The sequence below is a fragment of the Diceros bicornis genome, chromosome 8 (genome assembly GCF_020826845.1).
Source record: "Diceros bicornis minor isolate mBicDic1 chromosome 8, mDicBic1.mat.cur, whole genome shotgun sequence".
NCBI classification, from domain to species: domain Eukaryota; kingdom Metazoa; phylum Chordata; class Mammalia; order Perissodactyla; family Rhinocerotidae; genus Diceros; species Diceros bicornis.
The window spans coordinates 81362652-81386755 of record NC_080747.1 but is presented as its reverse complement, the minus strand read 5'-3'; the positions used below and the strand labels follow the sequence as shown (position 1 = coordinate 81386755).

The following is a 24104-nucleotide window of genomic DNA, read 5'->3' as shown; positions in this document are numbered from 1 at the left end:
CTGATTAACTGATGGAAGAAGTTCTGAGGTGAAATTGTACATCTATCAGAATCTAAAATACAGGCAAAAAACAAGATGTACTAGTGTAAAAGTGCTTCTTCAACCCCTTAGTTTCAAGCTGAAAGCTATACATGTTTTCAACATCAGGATACCGATGACAGCCAATTAAATATGAAATAAAAAACCTCAGGAAATCTTGCCAAGTTTGTGGCCATTTCAAGAGTCTACATAGGAAGAAGGAGAAACCATAAGGTAAAGAGTGAGAGCACTGGATTTTATTTAACTCTAGGTACCATGGGCTTGACATTAGTAGGTAAGACTAATGAATGAGCAGCCATACAGTTTTTTGGTCACTGTGCTTCCCAAGCACCAAAAAAAATGGAGCTATTTTTACTATTCAATTCCATCTTTAATAAGCTAGACAGATCCTGCTGCATTCTTGCTTGTTTCTAATTTACCAGTACATTATTATGTAGTTTACCAAGTGTGAGGAGCAAGTCATTATGTAGTACCAAGTTTACATCATCATAGGACTACAACATGCACATTCTACTTAATGTAGCTCAAGCAATGGGAATACAAGAGAACAGTTATGGGTGGAGACTTGTTTTTGACAAATTCATGTTCACACTAACTATAGGTTTAGAAATCTTATTGGGCAGGTACCTACAGCAGTTCTTCAATAGGTATTGGGACATTACACGCATGCACAAGTGACATGGTAGAGAATGAAGCAGAAGAGGCAGCTGGATGGAGGACAAAGGGGCAGTGAGAGATGGGATGATGCCATGTACCAGGGAGAGGCAGTTCTCAGCTTTCCACAGTAAGTCTCTGCTCTGTGAGAGAGGCCTGTTGGGCAACACTTTTGTTCTCATGACTGCGAAGTTTGGATACAACATCTAGAAAGGCCAAATCCTGTACTTCCTTGTGTAGCGACTCTGGAAGACAAAAACAAGGTACCAGATACGCTTCTGTTAGGTTGTTCTAATCTTCCTATACAATCTATCCAAAACATATCCCCAAAATATTTATTTGGATGAGATTTAAAATTAGGAACAATTCAGGAAAAAGACATAGCAGTAGCCTAGAAATGTCTTCTTTAGGGATATGTTGTAATAAAAAAACATCAAAGATCCTTTACTTGCTGCATTTATATAAAGATAAAGCAGATGTCAAGTTCTACAGTCTAAGGTTGATTAGGGTAATGAGTTATAATTAAACACAGCTCATTGTATGATCTCAAGGTTCAGTTATATACCACTTAATTCTATCATCAGTTCAAATATGAAGTCCAAGGGCTTACAGAAAAATCTTAGATCTGTTACAAATTAATTTTGTGGCAAATGAAAAGGTTTCAACAACCTTTCAACAAATTTCTGTGACACTAGGCTCTCTTTTGGATTTCCTATCTTCTTCTTTCTGGCTTTCTTTCTCTATTTAACCTCAATTATAGGAAAATACAGGATTTCTCTTAAGACTCGGAGAACTGCTATATGGGAAGACTGAGGTCCAATAAGTTTAACGCAATCAGCAATCCTCAAACTGTTGTGTTTGTTTTGATAAGACTGAAGTATAAAACTAGAATCAATGTTTTTAGTAGAAACAGAAAAATCCATGCTAAAATTCAGATGGGAATCTCAAGGGACGCTGAATATCTACAACAGTCTTGAAAAAGAATGGGTTTTGGTTCAAGATGGTAATGTAGGAGGTTCCTGGACTCACCTCCTCCCACGGACACACTGAATCTACAGCTAGATATGGAACAATTTCCTCTGAAAAAAGCCCCAAAACTAGCTGAGCAACTCCCACACATCGGGCAAAGGAGAAAAAAACCCATACTGAAGTGAGTAGGAGAGGCTGAGACACAATCTCACCATAAACACCACCCACCCCGCGTGGCAACCCACAATCAGAAGCGAACTCACAACGCTGAGCTTCTTCCTGAGGAGCAAGGGGTGTGAACCCCACATCTGGTACCCCAACTTTTAAGACCTGCACCTAAGAGACGAGCTCCCAAAATATGTAGCTTTGAAAGCCAATGGGGTTTGCATCCACGAGACCCACAAAGCTATGGCGAACTGAGAAACAGTTCATAAGGGGCTCATGTACGTGGAATCACTAATTCCAGGTCTCAGCAAAGAGGCAGCCAACTGAAAAGTACCCAGAAATTCTGTGAAAGAGGCTTGTTTGATTATCTTAAAGCATCGGCCTGAGGGGCAGGCATCTAATTTAACACGCATCTAGGGGCCTACTGAAATACTCTTCAAAGATGGAGGCCAGCAGGCACCATCTTTGTGCTCTCCCTCTGACTCCCTTCAGGTCACTGGTATCTCTCGAAAGGAGCTTCTATACTCATCTGGCGCCTCAATTTTTGTGGCTGCTGCCCAAGGGACATCTCTAGATCACCTGGTTCTGGTGGCCAGCAGGGCTTATGCTTGCAGGTCCTACAAGACTCTAACAAATGGAGGAAGAGTTCTTCGCTGGCTACCACCCCCAAAGCACAGCAGAGAGGCAACAGACCGAGGCGCCAAGTCTTATGAAAGAGGTCTATTAGCTTATCTTCATAGCTGTGGCCTGAGGGGCAGGCCTCTAACTAAACACACATCTAGGGGCTGATTACAATCATCTCCAGAGACTAGGGAGGACAGTGTACACCATCTTCACTCTCTCCCTCTGCCCGCCCCAGGTTGTTGGTGTCTCTGAGAAAGGTGCTTCTGTACAAGTCTGGTGCCCAGAGGACACATCCCTTGATAGCCTAGCTCTGGTGGCCAGCGAGGCTTGTGTTCACAGCTTCAAAGAGATAGTAGCAAAGAAAGAAACAGCTCCCAACTGGCTATCACCCCAAGGCTCAGTGCAGTGAGAACAGACAGAAATGCCCATCTCCCTGTCTTCCCCTGAAAGAGGTATATTTGCTGAAAGAGGGATATTTGCTCACTTTAAAAGCTGCAGCCTGAGGGTCTGGCTTCCAATCGGCCTGAATCTAGGTGCTGACTGTGATCTCCCCTTTGGGACACTGACAGGTCTTGGCACACCCTCAACTACTGGGAGCCACTAAAAATAAAAGAGGCTGCTGTGACAGGCACAAAGGTTTGAAAGACAACCAGGAGGTAGGGCAGGGTTGAATGATAAGGTTCATCTCCTACACAAGGCCACTCCTTCAAGACTGGGAGAGGTGGCTGTTTCACCTAATGCACAGAAACTAACAGAGTCAGGCAAAATGAAGAAACAAAGGAATATGTTCCAAGAGTAAGAACAAGATAAAACCTCAGAAAAAGGCCTTAATAAAATGGAGGTAAGTGATTTACTTGATAAAGAGTTCAAAATAATGGTCACAGAGATGTTCACTGAGCTTGGAAGAATGAACAAAGTTGAGAATTTTCACAAAGAGATAGAAAATATAAGAAATCATAGGGGCAGGCCTGGTGGTGCAAGCGGTTAAGTGCGCACGCTCCGCTGCGGTGGCCCGGGGTTCGCTGGTTCAGATCCCGGGCGCGCACCGACGCACTGCTTGTCAAGCCATGCTGTGGTGGCGTCCCATATAAAGTAGAGGAAGATGGGCATGGATGTTAGCCCAGGGACAGTCTTCCACAGCAAAAAAAACAGGAGGACTGGCAGATGTTAGCTCATGGCCGATCTTCCTCACACACACAAAAAAAGAAATTATCAAATAGAAGTCACAAAACTGTAGAATATAATAACTGAACTGAAAAATACAATAGAGGGGCTCAACAGCAGACTAGATGAAGCAGAAGATAAGATCAAAGAACTTGAAGAAAGGGCAGTGGAACTCACCCAATCACAGTGGCAAAAAAGAATGAAGAGAGAGAAGATAGCTTAAGGGTCTTAGGGGACAACATCAAGCAGACCAACATTCACATTATAGGGGTCCCAGAAGGAGAAGAGAAAGAGAAAGGGGCAGAAAACGTCCCTAATCTGGGGAAGGAAACAGACATCTAGATCTAGGAAGCCCAGAGATTTCCAAAAAAGACGAACCCAAAGAGACCCTACACCAAGACACATTATAATTAAAGTGTCAAAAGTTAAAGACAAGAGAATCTTAAAAGCAGCAAGAGCAAAGAAAACTTATGAGGGCCGGCCAGGTGGTGTAGCGGTTAAGTGTGTGCGCTCCACTTTCAGCAGCCCAGGGTTCGCTGGTTTGTATCCCAGGTGTGCACCAATGCACCGCTTGTCAAGCCATGCTGTGGTGGCATCCCATATAAAGTAGAGGAAGATGGGCACAGATGTTAGCCCAGGGCCAATCTTCCTCAACAAAAAGAGGAGGATTGGCATCAGATGTTAGCTCAGGGTTAATCTTCCTCACAAAAAAACCCCCCCAAAAACAACAACAAAAAAACAAAACTTATGTACAGGAGAAATCCCCATAAGACTATCAGCAGAAACTTTGCAGGCTAGAAGGGAGTGGCATGATATATCCAAAGTGCTAAAAGAAAAAAACTTCCAACCAAGAATACCCTATCCAGCAAATTCGTCCTTCAGAATCAATGGAGAGATGAAGAGTTTTCTAAACAAATGAAAACTAAAAGAGTTCATCACCACTAGACCAATCTTACAAGAAATATTAAAGGCATTTCTTTATGATGAAATGAAAGGTGCTAATTAGTAATAGGAAAACATATGAAAGTATAAATCTCACCAGTAAAGATAAATATATAGTAAAATTTATAATACTCTAATGTAAAGGTTGTGGGTTAATCACTTTTTATAAAGCTAGTAAGAAGGCTGAAAGACCAAAGTAGAAAAATAACTACAATAATTTGTTAATGAATACACAGATAAAAAGATATAAACTGTGACATCAAAAACATAAAACATGGAAAGGGGAGTAAAAATGTAGAGCTTTAGAATGCATTTAAACTTAAGTTATCATCAACTTAAAATAGATTGTTATAAATATAAGATTTTTTATGTAAGCCTCATGGTAACAACAAAACAAAAACCTACAGTAGATACACAAAAGATAAAGAGAAAGGAATCTAAGCATACCACCACAAAAAATCATCAGTGCACAAAGGAAGAGAGCAAGAGAAGAAGGGAACAAAGGAATTATAATTATTAAATTATAACAGTCAGAAAACAATTAACAAAATGGTAATCAGTAATTATCAATAATTATTTTAATTAAATGTAAATGGACTAAATTTTCCAATCAAAAGACACAGAGTTGTGAATGGATTAAAAAACAAGACCCATCTATATGCTGCCTCCAAGAGATTCACAGCAGATGTAAGGACACACAAAGACTGAAAGTGAAGGGAGGAAAAAGATATTCCACACAAAATGAAACCAAAAGAAAGCAGGGATAGCAATATCTATATTAGACAAAATAGACTTTAAGACAAAGTGGTAATAAGAGGCAAAGAAGGTCATTATGTAATGATAAAGAGGTCAATCCAACAAGAGAATATAACATTTAAATATTTATGCACTCAAGATAGGAGCACCTGAATATATAAAGCAAATATTAACAGACCTAAATGGAGAAACAGCAATATAATAATAGTAAAGGAACTTAAACTCCACCTTCATCAATGGATAGATCCTCCAGACAGAAAAATCAATAAGAAAACATTGGCCTTATGGGGCCGGCCTGGTGGTGCAAGTGGTTAAGTGCGCGCGCTCCACTGTGGCAGCCCGGGGTTCGCCGGTTCAGATCATGGGCGCGTACCGACGCACTGCTTGGCAAGCCATGCTGTGGCGGCGTCCCATATAAAAAGTAGAGGAAGATGGGCACAGATGTTAGCCCAGGGCCAGTCTTCCTCAGCAAAAAAGGAGGAGGATTGGCAGATGTTAGCACAGGGCTGATCTCCTCACACACACACAAAACAACAACATTGGCCTTAGATGACACATTAGACCAGATGGACTTAGACATATACACAACATTCCATCCAAAAGCATGAGAGTACACATTCTTCTCAAGCACACATGGAACATTCTCCAGGAGAGATCATATGTTAGACCACAAAACAAGTCTTAATAAATTTAAGATGAGTGAAATCATATCAAGCATCTTTTCCAACCACAATGGTATGAAACTAGAAATCAATTACAAGAAGAATACTGGGAAATTCACAAATATGTGAAGATTAAACAACATGCTACTGAACAGCCAATGGGTAAAAGAAGAAATCAAAAGAGAAATAAAAAAATATCTTGAGACAGATGCAAATGGAAATACAACATACCAAAACTTATGAGATGCAGCAAAAGCAGTTCTACGAGGGAAGTTAATAATGATAAATGTCTATATCAAGAAACAAGGAAGATCCCAAATAAACAACCTAACTTTACTTCTCAAGGAATTAGAAAAAGAAGAACAAATGAAGACCACAGTCAGTAGAAGTAAGGAAATAACAAAGGTCAGAGAGGAAATAAATGAAATAGAGACTAAAAACACAATAGAAAAGATCAATGAAACTAAGAGCTGGTTCTTTGATGAGATAAGCAAAATTGACAAACCTTTAGCCAGACTCATCAAGAAAACAGAGAGAGGACTCAAATAAATAAAATCAGAAATGAAAGGAGATGTTGCCACTGATACCACAGACAAAAAAGGATCATAAGAACTATGAACAACTATATGCCAACAAATTGACAACACAGAAGAAATGGATAAATTTCTAGAAACATACAACTTACCAAGACTGAATCATGAAGAAACAGAAAATCTGAGCAGATTGATTACTCATAAGGAGATTGAATCCATAATCAAACCCTGTCCCCCCCCCCCCAACAAAAGTCCAGGAGCAGATGGACTCACTGGTGAATTCTACCAAACATTTAAAGAAAAATTAATAACAATCGTTCACTAACTCTTCCAAAAACCAGAAAGGAAATGTTTAAAAAAAGGAATCTTGGAACATCAAGAAGGAAGAACAACAGATACAGCAAAGATGTAGATAAATGCAGTAGACCTTCCTTATCTCTTGAGTTTTCTGAATTATGTGTGATGGTTGAAAACAAAAATTATAACACTGTCTAATATGGTTCTAAATGTATATAGAGGAAATGTTTGAGATAATTATATTATAAATGAGGGAGAGTAATGGGACTAAAAAAAACTTCAAGCAATCCACAGAAAGTCAGCAAAAAGAAAACAGAAACAAGAAACAAACAGAGAACAAAAAATAAAATTGCAGACTTAAGACTTACATTTAATGTAAATGGTCTAAAATACATTAATTAAAAGAAGCTGACAGAGTGAATTAAAAAAACATGTCCCAATGATATGCAGTTTACACTTCAAATACAATAATACAGCAGATTGAAACTAAAAGGGTGAAAAAAGATCATGTGAATGTTATTCAGAAGAAAGTACGAGTAGCTATATTAATATCAGATAAAGTAGACTTCAAAGCAAAAAAATTACCAAAGACAGAGAAGAACATTACATAATGATAGAGAGGTCAATCCACCAGGAAGGCACAGCAATCCTAAAGGTGTATGTACCCACCAACAGAGCTGTAAAATATGTGAAGCAAAAACTGATACAACTGAAAGGAGAATTAGACAAATCCACAATTATAGTTGGAGACTTCAACACCCTTGTCTCAATAACTAACAGAACAGTTAGTCATAAAATCACCAAGAATATAGAAAACTCAACACTACTACCAACCAAAAGGATCTAATTGACATTTAAAGAACATTCCACTCAATAACAGCAGAATTCATATTCTTTTCAAGTGTCCATGGAACATACACCAAGATATGACAATGATTTCTTGAACAAATTCCTTAGTTAATATCACGACATACAAAATCAGAACTTGTTTTTTATATAAAATAAAATTTTAGGGTTAATGAAACTTATAGGTATTGATGTTTTAACATTGATTATGCCTATATTTGTTATATAATACTTTTTATTATAATAAGAATCTCTTGGGAATCTTTTTAATGTAAAAGTAATCCCGTATCGTCCATAAACTAATTTCTAGTGCTTTTTACACCCAAAGCCACCATTTACTATTATTTTATATTTAATATTTAATGTCAACCAAATGGTTTAATGTCAACCATGGACATCAAATGATAGAAGAAATACTTACCAGATCCCATAAGAGCACAGATCAGGACCATGGAATTATATTTGATTTCAGGAGCACTTCTCTCATCTTCTAGCAGTCTGTGTAAAATCTGTACCAGTTTAGCACTCTCTAGATCTTTCTCAGCAGTGCCTAGAATATGAAATAAAGTATCAGTTATATCCACTGTGTATGAACCTGGTACATTCTGGCTAAACACTGCTTCCTTTTCTAGAAATTGACCCTGCACCTTCCAAAAGGACTGAGAAATAATAATGACCTAGATATATAATATTAAGTTCAGATCTAGTTAAAAATGTGGATAGAGCTAAACTTCAGCAGACATTTCAGGAATTTAGGCTTAAAATTCAATATTAAAACATTCCTTTTAATATGAGGCTATTAAAAACCATTATTATGGAAAACAGTAAACATACAAAAGCAGAAAAGATGGTATAATGATACAGTATGTACTGTCACCCTCTTCAAAAATTATTATGGTCAATCTGTTTCATCTCTCTCTAGTCTCATCCACCTACTCTCACCCATCTTGAATTATTTTGGAGAAAATCCTATAAATCACAATTTCCTCCATATGTATTTCAGCATGTGTCTTTAGGAGATAAGGACTCTTAATGCAATTCCTATCAAAATCTCAGCAGGACTTTTTATATAAAATAGCTAAGCTTATACTAAAATTTCTACAGAAAGCCTAAAAGAGGTAAACAATCTTGATAAAGAAGAATAAAGAGCGAGGAATTCCTCTACCTGATATTAAGGCTCACTACATAGCTACAGTAAACAAGACTGTGGTATCGGTGGAGAGACAGAGACACAGATCAAACGAGCTGAAAAGAGGACCCCAGAAACAGACCCACACAAATACGCTCAGCTGACTTTTGACAAAGGTACAGAATCACTTCAGTGCAGGAAAGAGCCTCTTCAATAAATGGTGTTGGCAATTAGACATCCATGGGCAAAAAAAGGAACCCTGACCTAATAAAGACATTAACTCGAAATGGATCGCAGACTTAAGTGTAAAATGTAAAACTATAAAACTTTTAAAATACCTAAAGAATGCTCAAAAACTCAATAATTAAAAAAATTAGAAAATAAGGCAAGGATATAAATAGGCATTTTACCAAAGAATATATACAGATGGCAAATAAGCACATGCAAAGATATTAAACATCAATACCATCAGAAAAATGGAAATTAAACCACAACGAGATACCACTACATAGCTATCCGAATGGCTAAAATAAAAACAGTGACAACACCAAAATGTTGGTGAGGGTGCAGAGAAAATTAGATCACTTATACAGTGCTGGTGGAAACGTAACATGGCATAGCCACTCTGGAAAACAGTTTGACAGTTTCTTAAAAAATTAAACTTGCAGTTACCATACAACCCAGCAATTGCACTCCTAGACATTTATCCAGAAAAAGGAAAATTTATGTTCACATAAAAACCTATACATGAATGTTCATAGCAGCTTTATTTTTAAAAGCCCCAACCTGGAATCAGCCCAGATGTCCTTCAACAGGTGAATGGTTACAAATGATGGTACACACATACCATGGAATACTATTCAGCAATAAAAAGGAATGAACTATTGGTACACAAAACAAATCAGATAACTTTCTAGGAAATTATGCAGAGCAAAAGCCAATTCTAAAAGGTCATATACTATATGCTTCCATTTATATAACATTTTTGAAATAAAAAAACTTTACAGATGAAGGGCAGATTAGTGGTTTCCAGGGATTAGAAGAAGGGTGGGAGATAGGGGTAGGAAGTAGGTGAGTGTGGTTATAAATGGAGGGATCCTTGTGGTGGTAGAACTGTTCAGTATTTTGACTGTGGTGGTCGATACACAAACCTACACATGTGATACAATTATATAGAACTTAACATACACACAAATGAATACAAGTAAAACTGGGGAAATCCGCATAAGATAGATAAACTATATCAAGGGTTGAAATATTATACTATTTATAGCTTTGCAAAATGTTACCATGGGGAGAAACTGGGCAAAGTATACAAGGGATCTCTCTGTATTATTTTTTTACAATTACATGTAAATCTACAATTATCTAAAAAAAAAAAGATAAAGACTCTTGAAAATGTTGCTTTAATATTATTATCATACAAACAATTTCTAATGATAATTCCTTAATAATACAAACAGCCTGTAGGAAAACAAGACTGGGAAAATACTGTTTTCAAAGTGTGTTGTATATTAAAAAGATAGCATGGGATTATTTTTATATCTTAACCTAAAAGAGCCTAGGAAACACTAGGTTAACAATAAAACAACCGTATGTATTGTCATCTTATATAGTTCTATGGTAAGGTGATCAGACCCAGGCAAATGCTGGCAAAATTACAGCTTGTTTGGAAGATACTGGCACAAAAACAGATTCACCTCAGGCTGGGAGGTCAAAGATATTCTGAAATTGTTCCATCACTTCAAGCCATTTAAAATCAGGCCATGAACCCAGTTTTATATTTAATGTCCTCCCCCTGCCCTGCCCACCCCCATCTTAAAGGTGTCTAGACTTCTGGACAGACTCACATAATCTACCCAAACCATGTGGGAAATCACAGGCTAGGCCAGGACCCGAAATGCCCTTCACAGCATGTCTAACTATACACCAAATGCACTGAAAGTAAGCATACATTTTCTTGAGGTTGTTTATTTTCAAAATCCAAGAAAATTTTATATCCTACTTATATGTATGCTTTTTAAAGAATTATAAATGGTTTTAGATGGCGGTGTAGGTGGTCTCTGAACTCACCTCCTGGAGTTATTACCCAGGAACAATTACCCCTGAGAGAGAACCTGAAAACTGGATAAAAAGAACCCCCACAACCAGGGACAGTGCTGATTGAGGTGAAAGAGGCAGAAACTCCTTTCTGGAGAGGAAAAAGCCACCTTCTAGCCACAGCATTTCACAGCCAGCTAGGAGCAATCTTAAGGTATGAAGTGTTCCCTGGAGGAGTGGGGGATCTGAGCAGGAGAGCTTTGCCACAATAAGCAGCTTTTGGACTCAGCACAACTGAGACAAGTGTCATAATACCTGGCTTTGCTGGCTATTAACAACAATGGGGAATACCCAAGAAAGCTATTGGACATAAGGGGAAAGAAAAGCCTGCTCTTAAAGTGCCCACACACAAATTCACATGTTTCAGAAAGCAACCTAGAATCACCAGAAAGAAAGGTGCACAGTTCTTTGGTGAAAGGAGACTTGATAGGCTCTTGGCATGTCTTGGTGAGAGGTGAGACCTCCTCAAGCTGGGACCACCTCCCCAGGGACTGAGACATTGGTGGGAGCCACAGGTGTGCTGACACACGCTGGCAGACACCCACTGGAGTTCTTCCCCTGGCCTGTTAGCCCAGGGGTCTGCCCTACCCACTAGAGCACCATTTTAATCCAGCTCTGCCAGGGTAGGCAGTCCGCCCTAGGGACTGGTCCTACACAACAGCAGGCCCTCAGGCAACTTGTGGAACCGCACAGGCAGGGTGCATAGAACCTCTGCAGCCAGCCGAGTGGGTCTGCCTCGGCGGGGCAGGGCGTGCACGTGCAGTGGGGCGACTGGGTCCACCTCAGTGGGTCGGGGCATGCGCACAGGGCAGGACTACATTGATGGGGGTGTGGTCCTGTGGGCAGTGGGGCTTTGTCAACTGCAGCAGACTTGTGCTTCTCAAACAGACACATAGGGGATCGGCCCCACCTTCCAAAGTCTGAAACAATTGGGAGCTCCCATGCCTGGGGCCTGCCCCACTCAGCTGCAACCCTGAGAGAGCTGACAACAGCCTTGTAGGCCAGAGGGCTATAGCAATTGTAAGTCCTTGAGCCTAGTAACCAGCTACAAGGGGGGCCTACTCACTCAACAGAAAACCTGCAACAGGAATGTGCTATTAGACCTTGCAGCCAACTATGCTGGGCTCCCCACACCCGGTAAAGTGACTGAAGGGTCCACAGCAGCCACACAGAGCCAAACATTACAACCAGCCGGCCAGGGGGACAGCCCAGCCTCCCCAGGTACCTACAGCAAAAGCAACCCTGCTACAACAGAAGCACACATGTAGCGCTCACAGGGAACACTCCTGGAACATCTAGAACTGGCAACGAGAGGTAAGCACACTGCTGGGCCTCATAAGGCATCTCTTACATAAGGCCACCTCTCCAAGACTGGGAGACGTAGCTGACCTACTTAATACATAGATATAAGCAAGAGGCAAAGAAATGAGGCAGAGACAGAAGCAAAATGACGAGACAAAGGAATACATTCCAAGTGAGGGAACAGGCCAAAACACCAGAAAAAGAACTAAACGAAACAGAGATAAACAATCTACCTGACAAAGAGTTCAAACTAATAGTCATAAGGATGCTCATTGATCTTGGGAGAAGAACGGATGAACTTAGTGAGAATATCAACAAAGAACTGGAAAATATAAAAAAGAACTAATAAGAAATGAAGAATACAATACTGGAAATGAAAAATTCACTAGAGGGATTCAATAGCCGAGTATATGATACAGAAGAACTGATCAGTGAGCTGGATGAAAGACTAGAGGAAATCACCCAAGCTGAACAGATAAAGGAAAAAAGAACTGAAAACAACAAGGACAGTCTAAGGGACCTGTGGGACAACATCAAGCACACTGACAACCGTGTTATAGGTGTCCCAGAAGAACAGAGAGACAAAGGGGCAAAAAATCTATTTGAAGAAATAACAACTGAAAACTTTCCTAACCTAAAGAAGGAAACAGACATCCAGGTACAGAAAGTACAGAGAGCACCAAACAAGGTAAACCCAAAGAGGCCCACACCAAGACACATTATAATTAAAATGTCCAGAATTAAAGATAAAGAGAGAATCCTAAAAGCTGCAAGAGAAAGGCAACAAGTTACACACAAAGAAAACCCCATGAGGCTATCAGCTGACTTCTCAGCAGAAACCTTACAGGCTAGAAGGGAGTGGCATGATATATTTCAAGTGCTGAAAGGAAAAAACCTACATCCAAGAATAACCTACCTGGCAAGGTTATCATTCAGAATGGAAGGAGAAATAAAGTTTCCCAGATAAGCAAAAACTAAAGGACTTGATCACCAAGAAATCAGCCTTTCAAGAAATGCTAAAGGGACTTATTTAAGTGGAAAAGAGAAGACCACAAATAGGAATAAGGGGGTTATGAAAAAAAAAAAAAAGCAATAAAATCACTGGTAAAGGCAAATATACAGTAAAGGTAGCAAATCAACCACCTATGAAGCTAATAAGAAGCTCAAAAGACAAAAGTACTAAAATCATCTATTTCCATGATAAGAGGGTAACGGATACACATGCACAAAAAAGAGGTAGATATGATATCAAAAACATAAAATGTGGGAGGAGGGGAGCAAAAGAATAGAGCTTTTAACAAGAGGTCAAGCTTAAGAGATCATCAACTTAATATAGATTGCTGTATACGTAGGTTATTATATATGAACCCCATGGTAATCACAAACCAGAAACCTATAAAAAATACACAAAAAATTAAGCAAAAGGAACCCAAACATAACACTAAAGAAAGCCATCAAACTACAAGGGAAAAGAGCAAAAGAAGAAGCAAGGAACAGAGAAGAACTACTAAAACACCCAGAAAAAATGTAACAAAGTGGCAATGAGTACATTGTTATCAATAGCTACTTTAAATGTCAATGGACTAAATGCTCCAATCAAAAAGCATAGGGTGGCAGACTGGATATAGACCCATATATTATATACACTGCATACAAGAGATACACTTCAGACCTACAGACACTCACAAACTGAAAGCGAAGGGATGGAAAAAGATACTCCATGCAATGGCAATGAAAAGAAAGCTGGGGGAGCAATAGTTATTATCAGACAAAACAGGCTTTAAAACAAAAACTATAACGAGACAAAGAAGGGCACTACATAATGATAAAGGGAACAATCAAACAAGAGGATATAACACTTGTAAATATCTATGCACCCAACGTAAGAGCACCTAAATATATAAAGCAATTATTAACAGACATAAAAGGACAAATAGCAACACAATAACAGTAGGGAACTTGAACATTCCACTTACACCAATGGATAGATCATCCAAACAGAAGATCAATCAGGAAACATTGGCCTTAAATGACACATTAGAGTAGAAGGACTTAGTAGATATATACAGAACATTCCATCCAAACACTGCAGAATACACATTCTTTTCAAATGTACATGGAACATTCTCCAGGACAGATTACATATTAGGCCTCAAAACAAGTCTCAATAAATTTAAGAAGACTGAAATAATACCAAGCATCTTTTCTGACCACAACAGTATGAAATTAGAAATCAACTACAAGAAAAAAACTGGAAAAGCCACAAGTATGTGGAGATTAAACAAAATGCTACTGAACAACAATTGGGTCATGAAGAAATCAAAGGAGAAATCAAAAATACCTGGAGACAAATGAAAATGAAAATATAACATGCTAAGGTTTATGGGATATGGCAAAAGCAGTTCTTGTAAGTTTATGGCAATACAGGTCTACCTCAACAAATAAGAAAAATCTCAAATAAACAATCTAACAGTGCACCTAAAGGAACTGGAAAAAGAACAAACAAAACCCCAAATCAGTAGAAGGAAGGAAATAATAAAAATGAGAGCAGAAATAAATGAAATAGAGGCTAAAAAAACAATTGAAAAAAATCAATGAAACCAAGAGCTGGTTTCATTAGGCAAATGACAAACAAAATTGACAAGCCTTTAGCTAGACACACCAAGAAAACAAGAGAGAAGGCTCAAATAAAAAGTGAATACTACAAAAAGCTATATGCCAATAAATCGGATAATCTAGAAGAAATGGATAAATTCTTAGAATTATACAACCTTCCAAAACTGAATCAAGAAGAAATAGAGAATTTGAATAGACCAATCACCAGTAAGGAGACCGAAACAAGACCAGATGGCTTCCCTGGTGAATTCTACCAAACATTCAAAGAAGACTTAATACCTATCCTTCTCAAACTCTGCCAAAAAACTGAAGAGCAGGGGAAGCTTCCTAACTCATTCTACGAAACCTACATAACCCCGATACCAAAACCAGACAAGGACAACACAAAAAAAAAAGAAAATTACAGGCCAATATCACTGATGAACATCAATGCAAAAATCCTCAACAAAATACTAGCAAATCAAATACAACAATACAGTAAAAAGATCACACACCATGATCAAAAGTGATTTATTCTAGGGATGCAGGGATGGTTCAACATCTGCAAATCAATCAATGTGATACACCACATTAACAAAATGAAGACTAAAAATCACATGATCATCTCAACAGATGCAGAGAAAGCATTTGACAAGATACAGCATCTGTTTACAATAAAAACCCTGAAAAAAATGGGTACAGAAGGAAAGTACCTCAACATAATAAAGGCGATATGACAAGCCACAACTAATATTCTCAATGGAGAAAAACTGAAAGCTACCCCTCTAAGAACAGGAACCAGACAAGGATGCTCACTTTCACCACTCTTATTTAACATAGTATTGGAAGCCCTAGCCAGAGCAATCAGGCAAGAAAAAGAAATAAAAGGGATCCAAATTAGAAAGGAAGTGAAACTGTCACTATTTGCAGATGACATGATTTTATACATAGAAAACAATAAAGAATCCACCAAAAAACTTTTAGAAATAATAAATGAATATGGTAATGTTCCAGGATACAAAATCAACATACAAAAATCAGTTGTGTTTCTATATACTAACAACAAAGTAGCAGAAAGAGAAATTAAGAATACAATCTCATTTACAATTGCAACAAAAAGAATAAAATACCTAGGAATAAATTTAACCAAAGAGGTGAATGACTTGTATGCTGAAAACTATAAAACACTGTTGAAAGAAACAGAAGAAGACACAAAGAAATGGAAAGATATTCCATGTTCTTGTATTGGAAGAATTAACACAGTTAAAATGTCCATACTTCCAAAAACAATCTATAGATTCAATGCAATCCCTATCAAAGTTCCAATGACATTTTTCACAGAAATAGAACAAAGAATCCTAAAATTTATATGGAACAACAAAAGACCCTGAACAGCCAAAGGAATCCTGAGAAAAAAGAACAAAGCTGGATGTATCACACTTCCTGATTTCAAAATATACTACAAAGCTATAGTAACCAAAACAGCACGGTACTGGCAGAAAAACAGACACACAGATCAAAGGAACAGAATTGAGAGCCCAGAAGTAAACCCACACATCTATGCACAGCTAATTTTCAACAAGGGAGCCAAGAACATACAATGGAGAAAAAGAAGTCTCTTCAATAAATGGTGTTGGAAAAACTGGACAGCCACATGCAAAAGAATGAAAGTAGACCATTATTTTACACCATACACAAAAATTAACTCAAAATGGATTAAAGACTTGAATGTAAAACCTGAAACCATAAAACTTCTAGAAGAAAACATAGGCAGTACGCTCTCTGACACCAGTCTTAGCAGCATATTTTCAAGTACCATGTCTGACCAGGCAAGGGAAACAATAGAAAAAGTAAACAAATGGGACTGAATCAAACTAAAAATCTTCTGCATAGCAAAGAAAACCATCAATAAAATGAAAAGACAACCTAACAATTGGGAGAAGATATCTGCAAACCATATATCTGATAAAGGGTTAATCCCCAAAATATATAAAGAACTCATACATCTCAACAATAAAAAAACTAACAACCCAATTAAAAAATGGGCAAAAGATCTGAACAGACATTTCTCCAAAGAAGATATACAGATGGCCAACAGGCACATGAAAAAATGTTCAACATCATTAACTATCAGGGAAATATAAATCAAAACTACAATGAGATATCACCTCATGCCTGTCAGAACGGCTATAATTAACAAGACAAGAAATAACAAGTGTTGGAAAGGACATGGATAAAAGGGAACTCTCATACACTGCTAGTGGGAGTGCAAACTGGTGCAGCCACTATGGAAAACAGTATGGAGATTCCTCAAAAAATTAATAGAACTACTATATGATCCAATTATTCCACTGCTGGGTATTTATCCAAAGAACATGAAAACACAAATGTGTAAAGATATATGCACCCCTATGTTTATTGCAGCATTATTCACAATAGCCCAGACTTTGAAGCAAACTAGGTGCCCATCAAGGGATGAATGGATAAAATAGATGTGGTATATATACACAATGGAATACTACTCAGCCATAAAAAGGATGAAATCTTGCCATTTGTGACAACATGGATGGATCTTGAGGGTATTACGCTAAGTGAAATAAGTCAGAGGGAGAAAGTCAAATTCCGTACAGTCACTCATAAAGAGAAGATAAAAACAACACAAAGAGATAGACTGGATTGGTAAGGTTCCCAGAGGGGAAGAGGGGAGGGAGGAGAGCAAAGCGGGTGACTAGGCACATTTGTATGGTGATGTATTCCAATTAGTCTTTGTGCGGTGGATAAGATGTAACCTACACAGAAATTGAAATATACTGATATACACCTGAAATTTATACAATGTTATAAACCAATGGTACTGCAATAAAAAAAGATTATAAATTGTTTTAAAATCCACAACCTTTTAAGAGGACAGAAGTTCAAATCTCTCATACCCAAAATATGAGTAAATCTGACCCTGGAGGAAGACATACCATGTTTATCTTTTGGTTTTTCCTTCCTGGGGTAGGGTTGGAGGGTCCACTTGCCCCAGTGCGAGAATTATGGACGTAAATCATCAGTGGGAATTAAGATGTGATCAGTATTTACCCAAATGGCTTTGAACTGGACAGGACACACCCACTGAATCTATAGTCCTCCTTTGTAAAGCAAGGCCCATGTGACTCTGATTGTCCCCAGATAACTGTATTGGAGATTGGTTCCTGAGACAAAGGTTGCTACCTAAAAGCTAGATGCCTATGAGCTAGCTCCTCATGAAGAATTCTGACCAATAGGGATGCTATATGCAAGGCAGAAACTCACTGCATTATTTAAACTCTGCTTTTGGGGACCTGTGAATGTAAAACACATAGAAGAGTGACACAGAAGGTGATAATTTAGAATGAAGGCAATGCTATAAAGCAGTAGAAACCATGGTGATAGAGAGAAGATCAGCAAGACTAGATGGAAGAGGAGGTCTGGGTCCCTGGAGAAGAAGCAAACTCTAAACCTGCTGTTGTGTTGTAAACCTTGTTCCATTTCTCCATGAGGCCTGCTAAAAACGTTTCTGTATTCCGTTAAGTGCCTGTAATTGAGATAACATTTAACAGTCAAACTAACCTTAAAGCATTGTTCTAAAAATGTTACCAAAAGCACAACCAAAAGGGACAGCTCTAGTGACAATCTACAGAAAATGATTTTCCATATACTCAGATACAGGTACAGACACACATTGGCAAAACGCTTCTATTCAAGCTTCTGTCTGACTTCTATTCCACTCCTGTGCTTCTTTTCATGCAAGATAAAAATAGGAGAAAATAAGTTTGTCACTGGGGTACTTACCCAATTCTAAAGCTGCTATTAGTGCCAAAGCAACAAGGGCTTCATTCTGCATTATTACATGTTCACTGGTTGCCATGGTAACTAGATGCTTGATGCCACCACTCTGTACAATGGTTTTAATCACATCCTACGATAAATAAATATCACAGAATTATAAGCATTAATTTCAAACATAAAAAACTGCATTATAATCAGTCAATTCATTGTTAAGTTGAGTGGTTTTCTGACAGCATCCTGTATGAATCATTACATTTAACCATAATTTTTTTCCTTCACAGAAGAAAAGGAAAAAGCTTTTATCTTTAATTAAATTCATCAAAAGATGACAACTTAAATTACCTAAGTGAAAAAGACCACTGCAGTTCATATCAAGGAATAGAGAGTCCCAGAAGCTACCCAAGTCAAAGAAATAAAAGTGCCACTGCCCCAAATGTTGATTTACCACAGGATCAACAAAAAAGAATAAAACTTGGAATAATAAAAGAGTTCTTTTCAAATTTTTATTATAGCACCAGGTAGTTGTTCTCCAGATGCTCAGAGTAAGCTTTGTATTTTTCTAGGTTCTACACCTTTGTGGGATCTGGCAACACTGGATTATATACAAAGGGACTTCAGCAGAACTTAAAATTCTCTGTCTCCTTCATTTCTCATGGTGCCCACAGCTCTGTCCCCTCCAATGGCAGAGGAGGCACTGGGCTCCAGACTGAGTAAATTCCAGCGCCAACACTGACTTCCAGCAAATTATCAAACCTCTCCGCATCTCAGTGACTTTATCTATAATGTTGGCATAATCTAAGTGTATATCGCATAGGTTTTTGTGATAATTACAAAGTTATTACACAAAAAGCACATGTAAGAATATATGGCAAAGGTTAAATAAAAAAAATGGTAACATTTATTTCTAGCACCCATTTTTGTTTTCATCCCAGGGTTTTATTGCCTAAAAACTCTTGGATTAAATATGATTTAGTGGAAAGTCTCAATTGTAGAATATTGTTAAGGTAATTTTCTTGCTAGTTTTCACTATTTTTAGTAATTTGAAGTAAGCACTGAATATTTTAAGTAGTCTATCCAAGTTAGCTTCAAAGGTACAAAACTAACTGTAATCAGAAATATTTTTCAAATTAATTTGCTAAAATAATTGAAAAAGGGTTTCCTTTATGCTTCCATCTTATGTAAATTTTTAAGAAAACTGTTTATAGACAGTATCTTTGCTTTAAGCCCAAACTTGTTTAGTGATCAAACATTCTAAATAATGGAGACCAAGTACTGAGTTTCTATGGTAGCTGTGTTCTAGCATCTAATAAAGTCTTTGCCCATCAACCTCTTTTAGAAAGTGAGAAACTATCTTTTCGGGCCTTTTCTAATGAAAAGAAAGCCACCCAATATACTGCTTACTCGGTGGCAGTTTACTTGAAACTGATGTAAAATTCTTAAAATTAGTAAGGAATTTTATAAAGATCACAAAGGAGCTTACTGAGTACAGAAGACCACAGAGACTCATAGATACACACGCAGTCACCTAAGGAAGGTTCCTGGACTGTCATTTCATCCTCTCTTTTGGGAGTCGCCCTGAAAAGTCCACTGTAGTAGAATGAAGGGCAGGGAATGAATGAAGGAAATTTGTATATCAGAAATGAATAGCCCGGGCCGGCCCCATGGCTTAGTGGTTGGGTGCACGCGCTCCGCTGCTGGCGGCCCGGGTTCGGATCCTGGGCGCGCACCGAGGAACCGCTTCTCTGGCCATGCTGAGGCCGTGTCCCACATACAGCAACTAGAAGGATGTGCAACCATGACATACAACTATCTACTGGGGCTTTGGGGGCGGGGGGGATTAAAAAAAAAAAAGAAATGAATAGCTCCCCTGCCCCGCTAAGTCTAAGCATAGGTTCTTTCCAGAACAGATATCTGAGTATTTCCTTTTAAAATTCCTGCCCTCTTTCCTCCTACTTCAATAAATGCTTATTAAATAGCTACTCTATGGAGTTGCTCTGCCTGACAGAATGGGGGATGAAAGATAAATAAGCACTGTATTTGTATCATATGACAAAAAAGAATTAATAATATTGATACCTACCCTTTATGGAACAACTATACACTGGATTGTACTGGGTAGCTTACAGATATAGCTCATTTTTATGCTCATAGAAAGTCCCATTAGCTAGATATTATCTCTAGTTTACAGATGAAGAAACTGAAGCTCAGATTAAGTTATGAAATTTGCCCAAAGTCAGTGATTAAGTGGTAAAAAGCCAAGATTCAAATCCAGGCAGTCTGACTGGTCTACAAAGAAGTCTATGCCCTAACTCCATCACAGTGCCATGCGCAGGCAGTCACTGAAGGTGATTCACAGAGGCTCTAGGAAGGTACTGTTAACTTCAAGATATTAACAACAAAAGGGTATTAGCACTACTTGATAGAGCAAGAAGGTTCAGAGAATTACAAATAATTTTAACCAATGCACATCTAAAATTAATCCAGAAACTTTAACCTCTGAAACCATTTCATTTATAATAAGTAAACTATAGTAATATATAGTGAAACATTTCTCTGGGTAATCCCTCTAAACTCTAGACGTCTCTGTAAAGTCTCTAAAAATTTTGGAGATATTTTATAATGTTTTGCTAAGTTTGAAACAATTTATTTCACAATCCTATTTCTCAAGGAGTTTTCTTATGGAAAGTTAAATTTTGGTACATACATAACCATAGCAAATTATCTATGCTAACAATCTCACATAGCATTTATGGTCAATTTGCTCTTAATTACTGAGGTAAAAAATCCAGGTAAAGACTTTCTTGAAAGCTGTTTAATAACGTTGATGACAATGGAATGTTTTGAGATAGGCTTGAATTTGAGATAATCAATTTATAAGATTGCAAGCTGGTATAGCAACTGAATCACCTAACGAAAACTTTCTTTCTCAACTTTGTATTAGCAAAGCCTACTTCTGTTTATTGGATAAATGAGCAAATGACTAAATACATTTGTTTATACAAGTTTTTAGCTTGATAACTGATGAGGAATGTTTTACTCTTGAAGAGTAAAGAAAAGTGTCTACTTTGATAGCAGGGAATTCATATCCCTAGTGTAGAGGCAAACTGTATTTGTCTTTCTGTTTTTGATAATATCTACAGTCATAAGGTCCAGCTGGTTGGTCAGGAGCCCTGGCCTAGGGCACTGTTTCAAGGGAAGATGCGAATTTACCTACTGGCATGAGGACAGGAATACACTGTATATGGCTGAGATGACAAAGACAGCGTGAAACCCTGAGTCAGTGCAAACTTTTGGAGGGTTGGACTCTAAGATAGAATTCAGGGTGACTTTAAAAGGAGTAGGGTCTTCAAAGTTTAAAAATAACACAAGGAGAGAGCTGTAACTCACAACAGTTGGTCAAGGGTCTATAGGAATGTAATATATTGGTACCTAGTGTCTAATTATTTTAAAAGCTTATTACAGAGCAGCCTTTTCCAAAGTATGTCCAGTGGAATGGTAATAGATGTCACTTGCAAAAAAGACCCATTGTCAAATAGTTTGGGAACCAGTGGATTAAATAAAGTTAAGGAGGTTTCTTTAGAGTAGTACTAATAATGTGTGCTGTGAATTCCAAAGGTGAGGAAAGGAAATGCACTATAATAACTAATCTGACCATACAACTCTTTTTCTTTGTGGAACATTTCTTGGGGTTATTATTTGATGGAACATATTTTAAGAACTCTGCTCAAAAGGAATCATTGATTCCACTTTAATGTTTGTTCAATTTAAAAATAATTTAAATTGATAGTTCTAATCTGTAGCTCACACAAAGAACACACTTTGTATTCTGATCATTAAAGTATGTGAATCAAGGTTCCCATTGCTGCTTGGCAGCAGTATCCTCTCAATTGTAGGAAAGACACATAAAGGAAAAAACAGCTTATTTGGTACTGAATTGTAAACCTAAAGTTATAATGTGACTATAAAGTTGCAATCCTATACCATTTCAAATTGTTTTTTTGTTACACACACACACACACACACACACACGACACACACACACACACACACACTCCCCTAGAAAGAGACCATGCCATATTTCTCTTGTCTTCAAAGAACCCACATGGTAATGGATGCTTCACGGGTATTCAAAAACGTTTTTTGGGGAGGAGTGGGCAGTTAGATGAGGGAAAAGGAAATCTATGATAAATTAAATTCACAGAAAACCTCAAAACCTTCAAATCTCAACTTAATATTATAGCATTTGAATAGTTCTAAGATTTAGTTGTTTAGGAAGCTGGGATACATCTTCCCATGGACACATTTTTGTGTCCACTAGTGGTCTGATCATATAATTCTGTTAGTTTATACTGAACTGAAGGTATATTATGGATTAATCAAGGCTTTGTTGGCCTGACCACCACATGGAACAGGAATTTATCTGCGAGTTCCAAATTTGGATGCCAAAAAAAGTCTCTGTGCAATCTAGTTAATAAAATTATGGTTTGCCTAAAGTCTAAACCATTGGTAAGAATTCTCATGGAGTAGAGCAAAGGATTAAGGGTAAAGACTCCAAAAAGTATGGGAGTGAGTTGGGAGTAAGCAAGTTAGGGAGAGTCAGCTGTACTTCTTCCTGTAGTCTCTTGTTTTTATGAATGGCATAATTACCCCACCTGGTGCGAAGCCCCAAACTTGGAATTATCTCTTTGAAGGTAACTGGAAAAATTATCTTGGAAAAAACCTTTCTCCTTTCATCTTAATGCTGAATTCTATCAATTCTACCACCTATATGTTTCTCAAATCCTTCTCTTCTTTTCCATCCTTACTGCTATTAGGTTGAACCATATTAAATTTGCTTCTGTGTCAAATTTGAAATGTGTGTCAAAAATGGTTGAATATCAGCAATTTCAAATTGCTCAATCCAATATCTTAATTCAGGCCTTCACCAGCTCTCATGTATACTTTCACAATAACTCTGTTTTCCCTCCCCCATTAAACCTAATGTCATCTTTCTAAATGAAAACCAAATAATGGCACCTTGCTGCTTAAAATTCTTTAAGAGCTCCCTAATTCTCTGCAGCACCAAATCCATATGCCTTAACTTGGCATAGAATTCATCAGAACAGAATCACCAATTCTCTTCCTCTTTGGCCACTGTTTTTACATGCTCTGTGTTCCAGTAATACTGCTTTACTGGCAGTTTCCCTCTCAAACTATGTTGTTTTAGATCTCTGTGCTACTGTACACACTGTTGTTTTTGCCTGAAAGGCCCTTCCATCCTTTCTCTTCCTCTTCTTGCGAGAGATTCCTAGTTAACCTCTAAAACATCATCCCTCCTCCGACGCCCAGACAGAGTTGGTCTCTCTTTCCTCTAAGTTACATCTGAATGGTACATGTGGCTTTTAATGCTGTTTTTATATCTGTCTCCCCACTAGACAGTCAATTCTTGAAAGTAACACTATATTTTATAATATTTGTACTGCAAGCGCTGAAAAGTTAACTGTTCAATGAATGGGCTTGACATAGTAGTTATGA

General features: G+C 37.8%; 1 protein-coding gene across 6 annotated transcripts in view; it reads right to left on the bottom strand.

The window, feature by feature from the left end:
* Nucleotides 1–253: 253 nt before the first annotated feature.
* The window catches only part of RAP1GDS1 (Rap1 GTPase-GDP dissociation stimulator 1), a 163478-nt gene continuing 139627 nt past the window's right edge, over nt 254–24104 (bottom strand). For all 6 annotated transcript variants that reach the window (XM_058547544.1, XM_058547542.1, XM_058547543.1 and 3 more), the window contains 3 exons: nt 18594–18720; nt 8073–8201; nt 254–938 (listed from right to left, as the gene is read on the bottom strand). In XM_058547544.1, the coding sequence (XP_058403527.1) occupies nt 811–938; nt 8073–8201; nt 18594–18720 (384 nt within the window). In that variant the 3' untranslated portion in view covers nt 254–810. The remainder of the gene's footprint in view (nt 939–8072; nt 8202–18593; nt 18721–24104) is intronic.